General features: G+C 38.2%; 1 protein-coding gene and 1 non-coding gene across 13 annotated transcripts in view; both read left to right on the plus strand.

Annotated features, from left to right (window-relative positions):
• The window catches only part of LOC138003953 (uncharacterized), a 116,778-nt gene that overhangs the window by 64,844 nt on the left and 36,934 nt on the right, over window positions 1–15,000 (plus strand). For 3 of the 12 annotated variants that reach the window (XR_011123704.1, XM_068850277.1, XM_068850276.1), the window contains exons 2-4: window positions 11,092–11,198; window positions 12,788–12,885; window positions 13,767–13,812. Coding sequence is in view for 8 of the 12 variants with exons in the window: in XM_068850277.1 (XP_068706378.1) it covers window positions 11,134–11,198; window positions 12,788–12,885; window positions 13,767–13,812 (209 nt within the window). In the remaining 4 variants the exon portion in view is untranslated. The other 9 variants (XR_011123701.1, XR_011123703.1, XR_011123702.1 and 6 more) reach the window with 6 other exon arrangements.
• Trnat-agu (transfer RNA threonine (anticodon AGU)) lies at window positions 14,866–14,938 on the plus strand. The gene has a single exon. It is a non-coding gene; the product is annotated as a tRNA-Thr (tRNA).

Raw genomic sequence — 15,000 nt, forward strand, 5'->3', positions numbered from 1 at the left:
ACACAGATTGATGGGTTAATTTAGATCTAATCTGACGGGAAATTATGAAACTGTCTACACGCAGCTAAGATTGAAAAGGCTGAATGGGCTCAAGTTGTATCAGTGCTTGAAGGGAGACACTTCTTTTCACATTTCATTAATAACACATTCAGTTCTGTCTGAGTTTACCAAAGTAGCGGGTACATACATGTTTGATACCTGAGTCCTCATTACACAAGAAGACAATCAGTCTGGTATATTGTCCATATTTCTCATAATGTCCCGTACGATTGACCTTATTGCGTTGTTCAACTCAGTATAGAATTACTATAATAGGCATAATGACTGTTAAGGAAATCAGGGGAAGCCATTGTTCTTCTGAGCCATTATTTATCATCAGATGCTTGGATGTAGATTCAATATCTGATCTTTGATTAGGGTCTGGAACCCGGGTCTGGAAGAGGTTTCGCGTGATCCGTGAATTGACCCCCAAAAAGAGCGTGAATGTTGATAACACAGTATATATACATACTGTAACACTAACTATGGTCTGTATAACAAACTATATAGCGACTGTAACTATGAATACGGCGTTGAATACTGGCTTCAAATGTGACAGTACAAAATATACCGACCCGAAATTAAGCCATTAAATACTGGCTTAAAATTATACCGACCACAAATTCACCCATTTAAGATACAGGCTTAAAATGTTACAGCATATAATTATATTCCGACCAGAAATTAAGCCATTAGATACTGGCTTAAAATGTTACAGTATATGCCATCGTAAATACGCTGTTTTGCACTGGCTTAAAATGTTGCAGTATGTATACCTTTTTGATCGGAAATACGCCATTGTTTACTGGCTTAAAATGTTACAGTATGTATGATATGTTTTCGATCGGAAATACGCCATTGTTCACTGGTTTAAAATGTCACAGTCTGTAATCTTTGGGATCCAAATTACGCCGTTGTTTACTGGCTTAAATTGTTACAGTATGTAATGTTTGGGATCAAAATTACGCCGTTATTCACTGGCTTAAAATGTTACAGTATGTATATGTTTTCGATCGTAAATACGCCGTTGTTTATTGGCTTAAAATGTCACAGTATGTAAATGTTTTCGATCGGAAATACGCCATTGTTCACTGGCTTAAGATGTTAGGGTATGTAATGTTTGGGATACAAATTACAGAAATTACGCCGTTGTTTATTTGTTTAAAATGTCTCGGTATGTATTTTTTAGATCGGAAATACGCCGTTGCTTACTGGCTTAAAATGTTACAGTATACACTTAATGTACGGTCCCGAGGGAAACAGTTAGTTTTGTTTGGCAAATCGCCTGTCAAACGTTTTGTGAAATCCTCTAAGCGACCAGCAAATTATTCTTTCAATCGAAATAGTGACAGGAAGAAGGCAATAAGAGTGGTGATAACTGATAACGACATGAACTGCAATTTAATCTCCATTGTAATGACAACTCACAAGCCGCAAAGTGTATACACGTGGCCACCCGATTATTTTTTGAAACTCGTCCGTCAAAGGGTTTGAACTACAATAGGTGGTTTGCAATCAATCTCTGGAGACACAGATAGGAATGCTGCAATGTACAATAGCGCTTTGTTCTAATGACGTCATGAAAGTATAACGGACTACTACTCACTTAACTGATTAGAGTGTATTGTGACGTGCTAGTTTTCTACCCCATATGAACCATGTAAGCGTTAGCCCTACTAATAACTCTGACTAGGTTGGGAAATGAAATTATAGACCCCCAACTTGACTGACTCAGACAAACAAAGTTTGCCAGGTCTGCAAGAGTCACAAGAGAAATGAGACGTAATATTGGCTTCATTTTTTTCGGTTTTACAAGCGACGTCGACCGTTTTCTTGGCTCAATTCTCGAGAGAGAACCAGAACAATACACAATTGAGCAGCTAGAACGGTGTTTAAAAGTGTAGGAGGTTGAAATTGACGGGCAAACGTGACGACCTTTTTAAACGAGTGAGGGGCTGTATAAGGTCATGTAAACAGTAAAAGTGACCACGCGCTTGATCCGAGCATCGATGATAGCCCTTAGTTTGTGGCGAGAATACAAAAAAAGATTCAATGTTGAAAGGAAATGGTACCCTAGTACAAGTTCTGTTCCCTATTCTACTTCGTCGGCAGATTGGCATGTTGGAAAAGACGGTTGATAGGCCCTATTATTACGCTACTCCTGCTGGTCGCAAACGGTTGTCTGTTTTGCTCTGACTACGATATCTTTCATGGATTTTTCTTTGCCATATTCTACGCAGTGTGGGGGGGCGTGTTAATATTTCTCTTAGATGTGATTCCCTCGTGAGCGGAGTGGTATTTTGTGACAAAAGTCAGAATTGTGTTACATGTGCGTTTTCATCTCCTCGTGCGTGACCTCTTTTTGTTTGAGAATCTCAGTTCAGAAAGAAGCCTTTTAACACTGCTCTCTGGGTATCCTCTATTTTTTAGACGTATTTCAAAGTCTCGTGCGTTTTTCAAAACTAGAATGGGAAAAATTTGTTATTCGAAGCGGTCACGGTAATGATGAAACAACAACAATGATATTCAATGTAAGGAGAAATGTAGACTCGGAAAAATATCGGAGTCCCAGATGGGATATGAACCCACGACCCTCCGTGATCTAGTCGGATGCTCTAACCACTGAGCTACTGGAGACTCTATGGTGAGCAAGGGTCAATTTGTGGGTCTCGACTGGAACCGCATCGCGTGGCTACACAGCCAAGTATTGACTAGCATATTTGAAACTCACTAACAGCATCGCGCTGTCACATTAATGCATATCAAGATGCAGCCAACCAACCTCCAAAGTGAGTGTGTTAAAGATGAAACAACAAGTCCCATCTGGGACTCGGATATTTTTCCGAGTCTACATTTCTCCTTACATTGAATATCATTGGTCACGGTAATGCTTTCCCTTTTATGAACCTTCTTGTTGCTCCTTGGTGGACATCAGAAACTTCTGCTGTGGGACCTTTTGTAGAGCACAAATATATGTTTTTCATAATTAAGATGATTCCCGCCTTCAATCGATTAACCATGGCTAACATTTCTTGACGGCTTACGATGGGTTTGGTAGCGGTATGAAGACTTCCTTTCCTGATTCCTGCAACTCGTTGAGAGATTTCGGCAATTTATGGTCATTTATCTGGATACTGTGAGTCTGATTTACACCAAGAGTGTTTAGTACTAACCATTTCTACCTCCTTTTTAGAAACCAACTCCACAGATTTATAAAGTTTTCTTCTTATTCCTTCCTTCACTATCGCTTACCTTTCTGAGTCTACGCGGGGGGTCCGCGGGGGGCTCATGTTACAAAGTCTATTTTTAGTAACAGTGCAAAGTGCTATTGCTGGTGGGCGGACAAACACCAACATGGCGGCGATGACGTAACGTGAAAACCGTTTACATTTTTTTTTTCTACAATGACTGTTGGTGTAAAAAAAAGGTTTAAGTTTTCGTATAAACTCTTGTTTCTAGGCCATCGTAGCTTGATTAAGAAAATAACACAAACAGCGGTGATAAACATTGTATTCCAACGCATTTTTATGAAACTTGACGTTTCGTATGCTAGTCAACACACATTTTCAAAAGTGACCGTTATTCGTGACCACTATTCCGACCAGAAATTAAGCCATTAGATACTGGCTTAAAATGTTACAGTAAGTAATATACCAACCGGAAATTAAGCCATTAGATATTGGCTTAAAATGTTGCAGTATGCATATCTTTTCGATCGAAAATACGCCATTGTTTACTGACTTAAAACGATACAGTATGTATATGTTTAGGGTAGGAAATACGCCGTTGTCCACTGGCGTAAAATGTTACTGAGTACCGCCCCCCCCCCCCCCCCCTCCTCCTTATAATACATGAAGAATGAAGATACATTTTTAAAAAATCCATGAAACAAAACTTAAATCTGATTAAGAAAATAACACAAACAGCGGTGATAAACATTGTATTCCAATGCATTTTTATAAAACTTGACGTTTCGTATGCTAGTCAACACACATTTTCAAAAGTGACCGTTACAATTTTTAAAAACTATATATATATCGTAAACAATACGGGTCTGGAACCTAGACTGAGAAAAATGATCTGCAGCAGTACGTGTCTAGACATAATGAAAAGTAATAGCTAAAACAGCAATAACTTCTCACTACTAATTTTGACATTAAGGGAAGGCTTTAGGTCTTGAATGAACAAAGTCTCTTTAATTTTGCAGTGAAAGTCAGTTTTTCCGGACGCTAAAATGTCAAAGTGATCCCATTTAATGTCGTGGCCAGTGGTTTTAACGTGATCAGCAACGTGATCAGCAATGTGATCGTGGAGACTTCGTTTTGTTTTTCCAATGTAGAATTCATCGCAGTGCCAGCAGACAGCTTTATAGACGACCTTGGACCTCTGAGATCGGCTAGGAGTTGATGCGGCGTGTGTTTTGGAATATGATCTTGAGATTGACGAAAGAGTAGAAATTGTATACGCAGGATTTCAGACGTTTCGTGACTTGGTTACTGTGAAGACCTAAGTAAGGTAACACGATTAAGATATCTTTTTTGGGGACTGCAGATTGAACAGGGTTATTTGATTTGTTTTTATTTTTGTTCAATACATCGTTAATGTTGAACGTGATAACGCCTTGAGGGTAACCATTTTGCAACAGGAGCTTTGTCAGATCTTTAATAGCGGCTTGTAATAAAGATGGCGAGGAGCAAATTCGGAAGCATCGATAGGTGAGAGTGCGGATGAGGTTGATTTTGTACTTAGGAGGTGTGAATGAATCCCACTTGATGTAAAGGCCTGTGAATGTGTTCTTCCGGTAGACAGATGTAGAGAAAGTGTTGTCAGGGCAGCGTTTGAGAAGGATGTCTAAAAATGGAATCTTATTGTCTTCTTCGAATTCAAGAGTAAACTTAATGGTATCGTGTCGACTATTTAGAAAACTTAAAAATTCATTAGCATTGTCCTTGCTGTCAGTCATGGTGAAGGTGTCATCTACATATCTGAACCAAAGTGAAGGACAGAATCTGCTGTTCATCAACCATTTTTGGGGTCTTATGCATTATATGCATACAGACCCCTAAGTCAGAGGCAGATCTTGTCAGTTTGTCACTTTGAGGACGAGAACACACGTGACAGTCGGCCATTGCTTCTAGTGTTCGTCGTTTGCAAATAAATCTGCGGTCGTTTTCCCTGTTTTGGGAAAATTTTGAAGAGCTTTCCGTCGCAAATTAGTTGTAATTGTTCAAGGTAAGTTATTTGTGTTTCAAAATTGATCTGTCGTGCTCTTTCAGATTGGTTTTCTTTCTTTCATTTCTAAAATTAACTATCCTGCCTTGTTTGTTCTTGGTTATTTCATCCAGGTGACGTCGCTGAGTGGAGTTTCCTCGGCGATATCGATGCGGGAGTTGTTTACTCACGCAAGCCAACATATCTAGACTCGGCTTGTGTTTAGTGCGGATTGCGCTGAAGCTAAGACGCTTTCGCAAGCCCACATTCATTGGCTTGAAATCCGTTGCGCGTTGCACCACATACCTCACAAGTATCTCCCAAGCTATCACAAACCAGTATTTATTGGCTTGAAACGTCGGTGTGGGTTACACCCCAAACTGAAAGAGTTATTGTACTCTAAAAAATAGTGGCATTGAATGAGAGTTTTGCACTCTCAAAGAATAGTATTTCGTACTCTTACTGTTGTCTGCAACTAAAAATACCGCAAATACCGGTCAAGGATCGGCTGTCACAACAATTTTGTGAAAGCCAAGGATGCATTTTCACGTGTGCGAGGGCGATTTTGGAATACGATGCTTATGATGTTTTACTTAAATGTGTTTTACTTGCCAACATTAAAACAAGTTGTTGGACATTACAAGTCGTGTAATGAGGTGATGTTTTGGTTTACACAAATGATGTGCTACAATGTTTATATCCCATTGCTTATAAGGCAAGCAAATGATGTGGAGGAAAATCCAGGTCCAACAATATTTGATATCATTGATCCAACAACCACTTTGTCCGCTGACTCTAGTCAAGGAGGTGAAACAATCTTTGGTGTGAATGCTGGGAAATACAAGATATTAGTTGGTGGACTAAGTCTACTTTCAACAATATTTTGGTTATTGGAAATAATCTATACACTTCTATAAAATGCTCTGTGTGAACAAATGACTATTTGCTGTTAACTGATGTTCCAGACATGGTTTCAATATTTGATAAAGTGTATTTATTACAATATAGTGTATTAATGCCATTAGTTAACAAACAACAATTGTAATTCCGTTGAGAGTTTGAAATACTCCTAGAGGTGAATTTCTAAGAGACATGTATGGACATATGTTTGATGTCATGAACAAACTTCCAGTAAATGACTCACTATACACCCTTTTAATAAATCTAATATATGCCATTTTCCGCTAATGACGTCGAACTCTTGCTTTCAAATTTTATTTAGAAATGTACAAAGGCCTAAAACTTCTCCGATTTCTTTTCTTTTTTGAAACCTTTGTACATTTCTGAATAAATTTTAAAAGCATGAGTTTGACGTCATTAGCGGAAAACGGCATATATTAGACTTATTAAAAGGGTGTATATTGTAATGAATACACTTTATCAAATATTGAAACCATGTCTGGAACATCAGTTATCAACAAATAGTCATTTGTTTGCACAGAACATGTTATAGAACTGTATAGATTATTTCCAATAACCAAAATATTGTTCAAAGTAGAATTAGCCCACAAACTAATATCTTGTATTTGGTGGTATCAGAAACCCATCAGGGTTGAAACGTGTAACGGCCCCTTGTGTGTTGGGAAACAAGCTTCTGAATATTCGATTTGCTAAGCACTATATTTGGAAAAACAAGAGCGAGGGGTTTCCAAATATGGTACTTAGCACTGAAACATTCAACCAATCAGTTCGCACTGAATATTCGGAAGCTGTGAACACGCGTTACATGTTTCAACTCTTATGGGTTTCTGGTGGTATATCATAGCAGTATGTGACATTGCTACACATTGCTTACCAGCATTCACACCAAAGATTGCTTCAGCGGACACAGTGGTTGTTGGATCAATGATGTCAAATATTGTAGGACCTGGATTTTCCTCCACATCATCACCTGTATTTTTAGGTATTGCTAATGCTGTGTGTACCATCAATGTTTATTACTGCTACTCCAGTAGATGCTGCTAGTAACACTGTTGAATTCTCAGGATTCATTGGAGCATGTCTATAGGTTTTTACTATAGTGTGGTAAATTGTTTTAAACAAATGGCTTTTCCCAGCACCACCACCTCCAGTTGTAAACAAATAAACTGGTTCAACATTTTGTGACTTCAGACTGTTGAGGTTCTAGTCCATGAAAGCACCCTGTTGTAAGCTTTAGGTTGCGTTTTTTATTATATAATGATCTACATGTAACTGATCGACGTAATTGGTCATCAGATATTTCTCTTGGCTGTTTATACATTGTTATTGGTGATGGACTGTGATTTCCAGTAGTTTGGGGATTTGCACCAAGCTCTGAGGGTACTTGTTCATTGAACACCTCATCTAGTGATGATTCATCTTGGAATTCTTGTTGAATTTCAGCATTCTTTTGATCATTTATAAGATCATATGAATGTATAACAGTGTCATGCTTGTTTCTTAGCCAATCTAGTGCTTCTGTTACTGGTAAATAGCTGATAGAGATGATGTAGCGAGCAGCAAGAGTTGTCTAAACTGTGCAAATGGCAATAAGAGAAATTTTAGTGGCAAGTAAACTTCATCGATGTAAAATTCTGAACAGGTCCTGAAATTTGAAGCATACTTAAGGAACCCATTTCACTGCTGCATTGTTATGGCAAATTTTCAACCAATCATGCATGGTAAAAGTGAGACCGCAGTACCAAATTCTATAAGGGCTGAATGGAGTTAAACTAAACATAAGACCCCAAGTACGCATTGCGGACCTATTTTTCTTCAAAATGGCACATGAAAATGTTAGCCAAAACGGGGCCTAAAGGTGAACCTATGGCTACACCATCAATCTGATCGTAGTAGAGGCCATCAAATATAAAATGACTCTTCTTAGTGGCAAACTGCAAAAGATCTTTCGAAACAGAACGAGGTAATTGCGGAGGATCAGAGAGAGAGTACAATCAGTCTAGACAAATCTGTAATGTTTCATCAAGCGGCACGTTTGTAAAAAGAGAAGTGACATCCAAAGAACACATTATTCCGTTGTTATGTTTGTATGTTTTGGCCCAATCTGCAAAACTAAATGAATCTTTAACCGTGTGTTGGTTGGTGGAAATTGGTTGAAGTATGCCAACGAGGTAGGAGGCAAGATTGTAATTGTAGGTGTTCACAGAGGAAACAATAGGGCGGAAAGGGCATCCAGCCTTGTGAACCTTTGGCAGACCATATAAAACACCAGGAGAAGATCTACCGGGTAGAATCTTGTGGAATGTTACGTCATCAATAATTCCGTCTTTTTTGATTTTGCGAAGATATGAAGAAAGGCTCTCTTCTCTAGATTTAGTTGGATTATGCTTTAATTGTTTGAATTTGGTACCGTCAGAAATCAACTTCTTCATTTTATTAAGATAATCAAGTCTGCTGACGATGACAACGCCGTTTCCTTTGTCTGGTCTCGTAATGATGATACTGTCATCCCTGCGTAAATCACTGAAGGCTGCCCATTCATCCTTGCTGAGAATGTTCTTTTGTTTAGAAAAGTCATAGGAGTAAATGTAACCATAGGAAATATTCTTCAGTTGACTTCTAAGCCGATCTTGGTTTTCGCTGGTTATAGGAAGATTTAATTTAACAAGATCACGATAAAGTAACTCGAAAGAGCATTTGACCTCATATTTGTCAACGTCTTTAGGTGGCAAACAGAGACGTAAACCACGTGCTAAAACAATCTTCTCAGTCTCGGTCAAGACACGATGGGAATAAAAAAACTGACTTTCACTGCAAAATTAAAGAGACTTTGTTCATTCAAGAGCTAAAGCCTTCCCTTAATGTCAATATTAATAGTGAGAAGTTATTGCTGTTTTAGCTATTACTTTTCATTATGTCTAGACACGTACTGCTGCAGATCATTTTTCTCAGTCTAGGTTCCAGACCCCTATTGTTTACGATATATATATAGTTTTTAAAAATTGTAACGGTCACTTTTGAAAATGTGTGTTGACTAGCATACGAAACGTCAAGTTTTATAAAAATGCATTGGAATACAATGTTTATCACCGCTGTTTGTGTTATTTTCTTAATCAGGTTTAAGTTTTGTTTCATGGATTTTTTAAAAATGTATCTTTATGTATTATAAAGAGGGGGGGGGGGGGGGGGGGACGGTACTCAGTAACATTTTACGCCAGTGGACAACGGCGTATTTTCGATCGAAAACATTTACATACTGTGACATTTTAAGCCAGTGAACAACGGCGTATTTCCTACCCTAAACATATACATACTGTATCATTTTAAGTCAGTAAACAACGGCGTATTTTCGACCAAAAATATATACATATTGTGACATTTTAAGCCAATATCTAATGGCTTAATTTCCGGTTGGTATATTACTTACTGTAACATTTTAAGCCAGTATCTAATGGCTTAATTTCTGGTCGGAATAATGGATACTGTAACAGTTTTACGCCAGTGAACAACGGCGTAATCTGGATCCAAAACATACACATACTGTAACATTTTAAGCCAGTAAACAACGGCGCATTTTCGATCGAAAACATATGCATACTGTAACATCAGTAACATTTTAAGCCTGTATCTAATGGCTTAATTTCTGGTCGGTATATTATCGGTGTCTGACATTTGCAGACTGCAGACTGCCTACAAATAACGCTGATAAACATTATTTAAGTCTAAGAACCCGTTTTAAAACGGTTAGCTTTCAATAATTGTGATTTTGGGTTAGTCTGCAGTCTACAGTCTGCAGTCTGCAGTCTGCAAATGTCAGACGGGTGTCTACAAAACGAAGACCGAAGACCCAAGACCCAAGACCTAAGACCGAAGACCCAAGAACAAAGACCTAAAACGTGCTGAAACGCATTGTTCGGCGCTAAAACAGTAAAATCGATAGGGTCTTCGGTTTGTAGAAATCCGCCCACAAACTACAAAACGAAGATCCTCGCTAAAAAGCTTTATTTCACGCTAAAACAATAAAATCCAGAGGGTCTTCGTTTTGTAGTTTAAGGGAGGCATTTCCACAAAATGAAGACCCTCTCGATTTTTTTGTTTTAGCGTGAAATAAAGCTTTTTAGTGAGGGTCTTCGTTTTGTAGTTTGAAGGGGGCATTCCTACAAAACGAAGACCCTATCGATTTTACTGTTTTAGCGCCGAACAATGCGTTTCAGCACGTTTTAGGTCTTCATTCTTGGGTCTTCGGTCTCCGGTCTTCGTTTTGTAGACGTCAGACACCGGTATATTATATACTGTAACATTTTAAGCCAGTAAACGACGGCGTATTTCCGACCAAAAATATATCCATACTGTAACATTTTAAGCCAGTAACCAACGGCGTATTTCCTATCCCAAAGATATACATACTGTGACATACAACGGCGTATTTTCGGTCGAAAACATATACATACTGTAACATTTTAAGGCAGTATCTAATGGCTTAATTGGTGGTCGGTATATTATATACTGTAACATTTTAAGCCAGTATCTAATGGCTTAATTAGTGGTCGTTATATTTTATGCTGTAACATTTTAAGCCAGTAATCAACGGCATATTTATAGTTACAGTCGGTATATAGTTTGTTAAACCGACCATAGTTAGTGGCTTAAAATGTTACAGTATATGATTATACTGTGAAAACAACATATTAAGCTATTATCTATATGCCCTCGGGAAAACTGAAGAAATACAGCCTTAATTCGTGAATGATATATTAACCGTGATGCGTGATCCTTTAAAATTGTAGTGTGTGAATCGTGATTGTCGTGAACATCGGTCAATCCTAAACGAATATATGTAATTTGTCTGTCAAGTTGGTTCGAAATAGGTCTTCTGTCATTGTTATGTAACATACTCAACCATTGTCATGTTCCATACAGGACTTGACCTCTTTGACTCAGTTGTAGTTCACATGAACTGAGATGAGTCGAGATGAGAGACACGTTGAGAGACGACATGTTGTAATCCAGGTCACTGCCTATCAGAGGTTGGTTTGTTCAAAAATGAAATTTTGTAACACGTGTTCACTTGTTCACGTGTGTTCGCCCACCTTGGAAACACACATTACCAGAGATATGTGTGCGCGAAAACAACTATTACGTGAAAGCACATTTTACTGTGACGGCAATCAGGCAATGTGTGCTGCCTCGCTCACGATCGTCCGCGGCATTTTGCCGCGTTTTGAGAAGCTTTCGAGTAAAAACGTTAAAAAAACCCACCCCTTCCGTGGAAATCTCACTAATATAGGAAACTTGTGAAACGCAGAGCGCGGACTGCTATATTTTCGATGGCGGATGCGCATGCCACGACGCGTTGGGTCAGTTTTACGTCAACCGAAATACGTCCGAAAAGTTTCGTGGCCGGCTTTGCGTGATTTCGGAAAGGCTTGGGTTGACACCTGACTCTTAATAACCCCGTGGTTATTTTAGCTGACAGTACTCATTCATTCATTCATTTATTCATTCATTCATTCATTCTTAGATTCACCTATTCTTTCAGCCGTTCATTCATTCATTCATTTCTTTGTTGATGTACAATAAAAGTGGTTGTTGTTTGTGGTGTCGTCAAGCAAAAGATCCAAATACAGAAACAAAGGTACAAAGTTCCTTTTATCTTTAACATCAGGAGCCTATCAAATGGAGCCTCTATCTTTCATATTGGGCCTCGGAATCAATATTTTCCCAAGTAGAGTTACCATATTTCTACCAATGGCAAATCTCCTTCAAACCCGTATAAAAACCAACAATATACCCACAATTTCTCTATTCGCTCTGACGAAGGGCTAACGCTCGAAACGTCAGCTTTCCAAATCGTTCACGGTTGTAATTCGACCTTTATCAACGTGTTTGATGAAACCAAATGTTCCTGTTTCACTCTCCTACTGACGCAAGCACCACAGTTTCTTTAGAACTAGAGATTTGTTATTAATAGAATACCTCTCGTGAGGGTTTCGAGGTTAAAAGCCCAATAAAAACAGAGCTATGACAGAGCTATTGTTTTACGTCACATGACCTAACAAACACACATTACGCTGGATTTTTTTTCGCCTTTCGCCGAGTATGACACTTTTCGCGGGAAAAAGCCGTTCTAAAAATAAATTTACTCTGGCAGGATTGACGCAAGGAATGAATGTATAAAGATGCTCCATTTGATGAACTCCCCTTTAATCTAATCAGATAATCTTATGACACAAAAGTGAATCTTACGACACAAAAACTACTTTAATCTAATCCCCTTTAATCTAATCAGATAATCTTACGACACAAAAACTATAAGCGAAACTTATATAAAACAATCGTGAATTCTGACCAACTCCATCCATATTATCTTTACCTCTTTCCTATGTTGTCTATCTTCTTTGCTTTGTACCATGGAAAGTATAGTGCAAAATGTTGTGCGGTCTCGCACAGCAAGTCTTGTAGAGAAAAAGGAACAACCAGCGCGCACAGAAATTTCGACGCTAGAAAAAAAATAAAAGAGCTGAAGCCTGAGGCCGCTTTGACTAAGGCTCGCCTCTTTCAAAATAAATCGGATTTGTTACAATTTTTAGTTTAAAAGACAAATGCTTTTTTATAGTTTGAGAAGACGAGCCATGTATCCTGGAAACAGAGAAGGAAATAAATCCCGAAGAATCCCTTTCATAGCCTACATGTTTGCTACTTTAATCCTTGAAGGTAATTGCAGTTTTTACCATAATTGCTTGTAATCTCGAAATCTGCTTGGCTAATTTGCCGTTGTCGATAAGAGTCGCGTCAACGTGTCAACCAACCAATTAGATTGCGAAAAAGTTATAGACAACGCTGGGTCTTTCTTTGTGTCACGATCTTGGTCACGCTCTGAAGTAAACATTTTCTTTGTCGTCGAATATTGTGATAAGAAACAAATCAAATGTGGTACAGCGTTGTCTGTACTCTAACTGACAAAGACAGTCAGTCATCACCGCCAAAACATTTTGACCACTGTGATGACGAATATTGTTGTCAGTACTAAAGAGTATAGACAACGCTGACCAATGTTCGATTTGTTAACGTTTGTGTGCACCAAATATCAAAGACCTCGCATCGTCATCGTCCACACAAAACTACTCTAACGTGGATCTTGTGGGCTCCTTTTTTCTCCTAAACTATTGCTTCGCTGACTGTAACGTTTTGGTTAAAAGCCGCCAAAATCCTTCGATGGATGGAATTGTAGAGCCCTTTTGGTGCTTACGTGAATTAACTCCGATCCTGCAAACGTCGCAATAGCTAGGTTAATAAACCGCCATCCTCGCGGCTCATATATTTCTCATGGAATTCATACATGTGCAAAGTACAAATCACGCTAGAATCAAACAAGACGTCTAGGTGGCGTACACTCTGGTGTAGCGCCCCAGCGGTAATGATGGATACAACAAACGTTTCGAGCATCGCTGTCTTAAAGGGCTTAGGGTTAATATAGGATTAGCCCTTAGTAAGGGCTAAATGAATAGTCAATTCGGGCACAGAAACTTAATTTTTTTCTCGCAGATAATTCTAAGCTGTTCTTGCATTGATTTCACATTTAACGTGTTTTCTAGTGTCTGCGACCAGTGAAACAAGGGTGAACATGAACAACAGTTCAAGGTAAGTAAATATATGATTCGTATAAACAGGAATTGTTTTCGAAACGCTAAATACGAAAGAGAGAGAGAGAGATGTAAACTTCCAGGAAGCTGTAACGAAGCAGCTCACATAACATGCTATTGTTTGGTATTGTAAGCCGTGAGCTTCTATCATTTAATTCTACGTCCATGTTTCAATTGTTTAGTCTTTTGTTTTTGGCTTTGGATCCAGACAATCACATTATACGTTACCAGAGATAGTACATGACTTTCCGGGAAGACCACATGTATAGAAATCAGCTCAATGTAGGGACAATCACATTGAAATAAACTACATTTGTTTATGAATGATATGATATTATATATATATATATATATATATATATATATATATATATATCGCTACTCTGAGTTTCATGCTCCATACGGAGCAATCTTCAGGCAACTGCCAGAAAAAACGGTTACAATCAAAGATATTTGAAAATACAGAACAATACACAATAGATGCTAAGTATGTTACGTGACGTGTCACACAGGATCTTCATCATTAACTAAGTGAAAACATTTTTCAGGAGAAATTTCCTAGCATATCTACAACCCGATACAAGCTCATTTCTCCTTTTGAGAGTCCTGTTGACATTTCTGGCCTGCGTAATATGAAAAATTTCTCTAGTTCAACTATTGAGCACTTTTAAGTTGATGAGGACTTCTACCCATATATATATATATATATATGTATATATATATATATATATATATATATATATATATATATATATATATGTATATGTATATGTATATGTATATGTATATGTATATGTATATGTATATGTATATGTATATGTATATATATATATATATATATATATATATCAATTTCTCCTCAACTTGGACTGTGAATCCATTTGCGATCCTCCTGGGGGTGATACGTTGTTGGCTCAAGGGATTAATTACCCTTGTCCGCCTGTGAATCACATGTTGATCCAGCGTTATCACATAGAAAACTGGCCCATTAGGGAGTCCCACGTAAATGCCACACACTAAGTGATCAATCAGCCATGTAGCCAGCATGGTTGTCCTGATAGTGTAGTGGTCATCACACCCGACTAGTGATCAGGGGGACGTGGGTTCAAATCCCGCTCAGGGCAATTACAGTTTTCCCCAGAAGTTGTCCAGTGTTGAGTTTCCTGTAACTTTCTATATATATATA

Source organism: Montipora foliosa, chromosome 5 (genome assembly GCF_036669935.1).
Source record: "Montipora foliosa isolate CH-2021 chromosome 5, ASM3666993v2, whole genome shotgun sequence".
In the NCBI taxonomy this organism is placed as follows: domain Eukaryota; kingdom Metazoa; phylum Cnidaria; class Anthozoa; order Scleractinia; family Acroporidae; genus Montipora; species Montipora foliosa.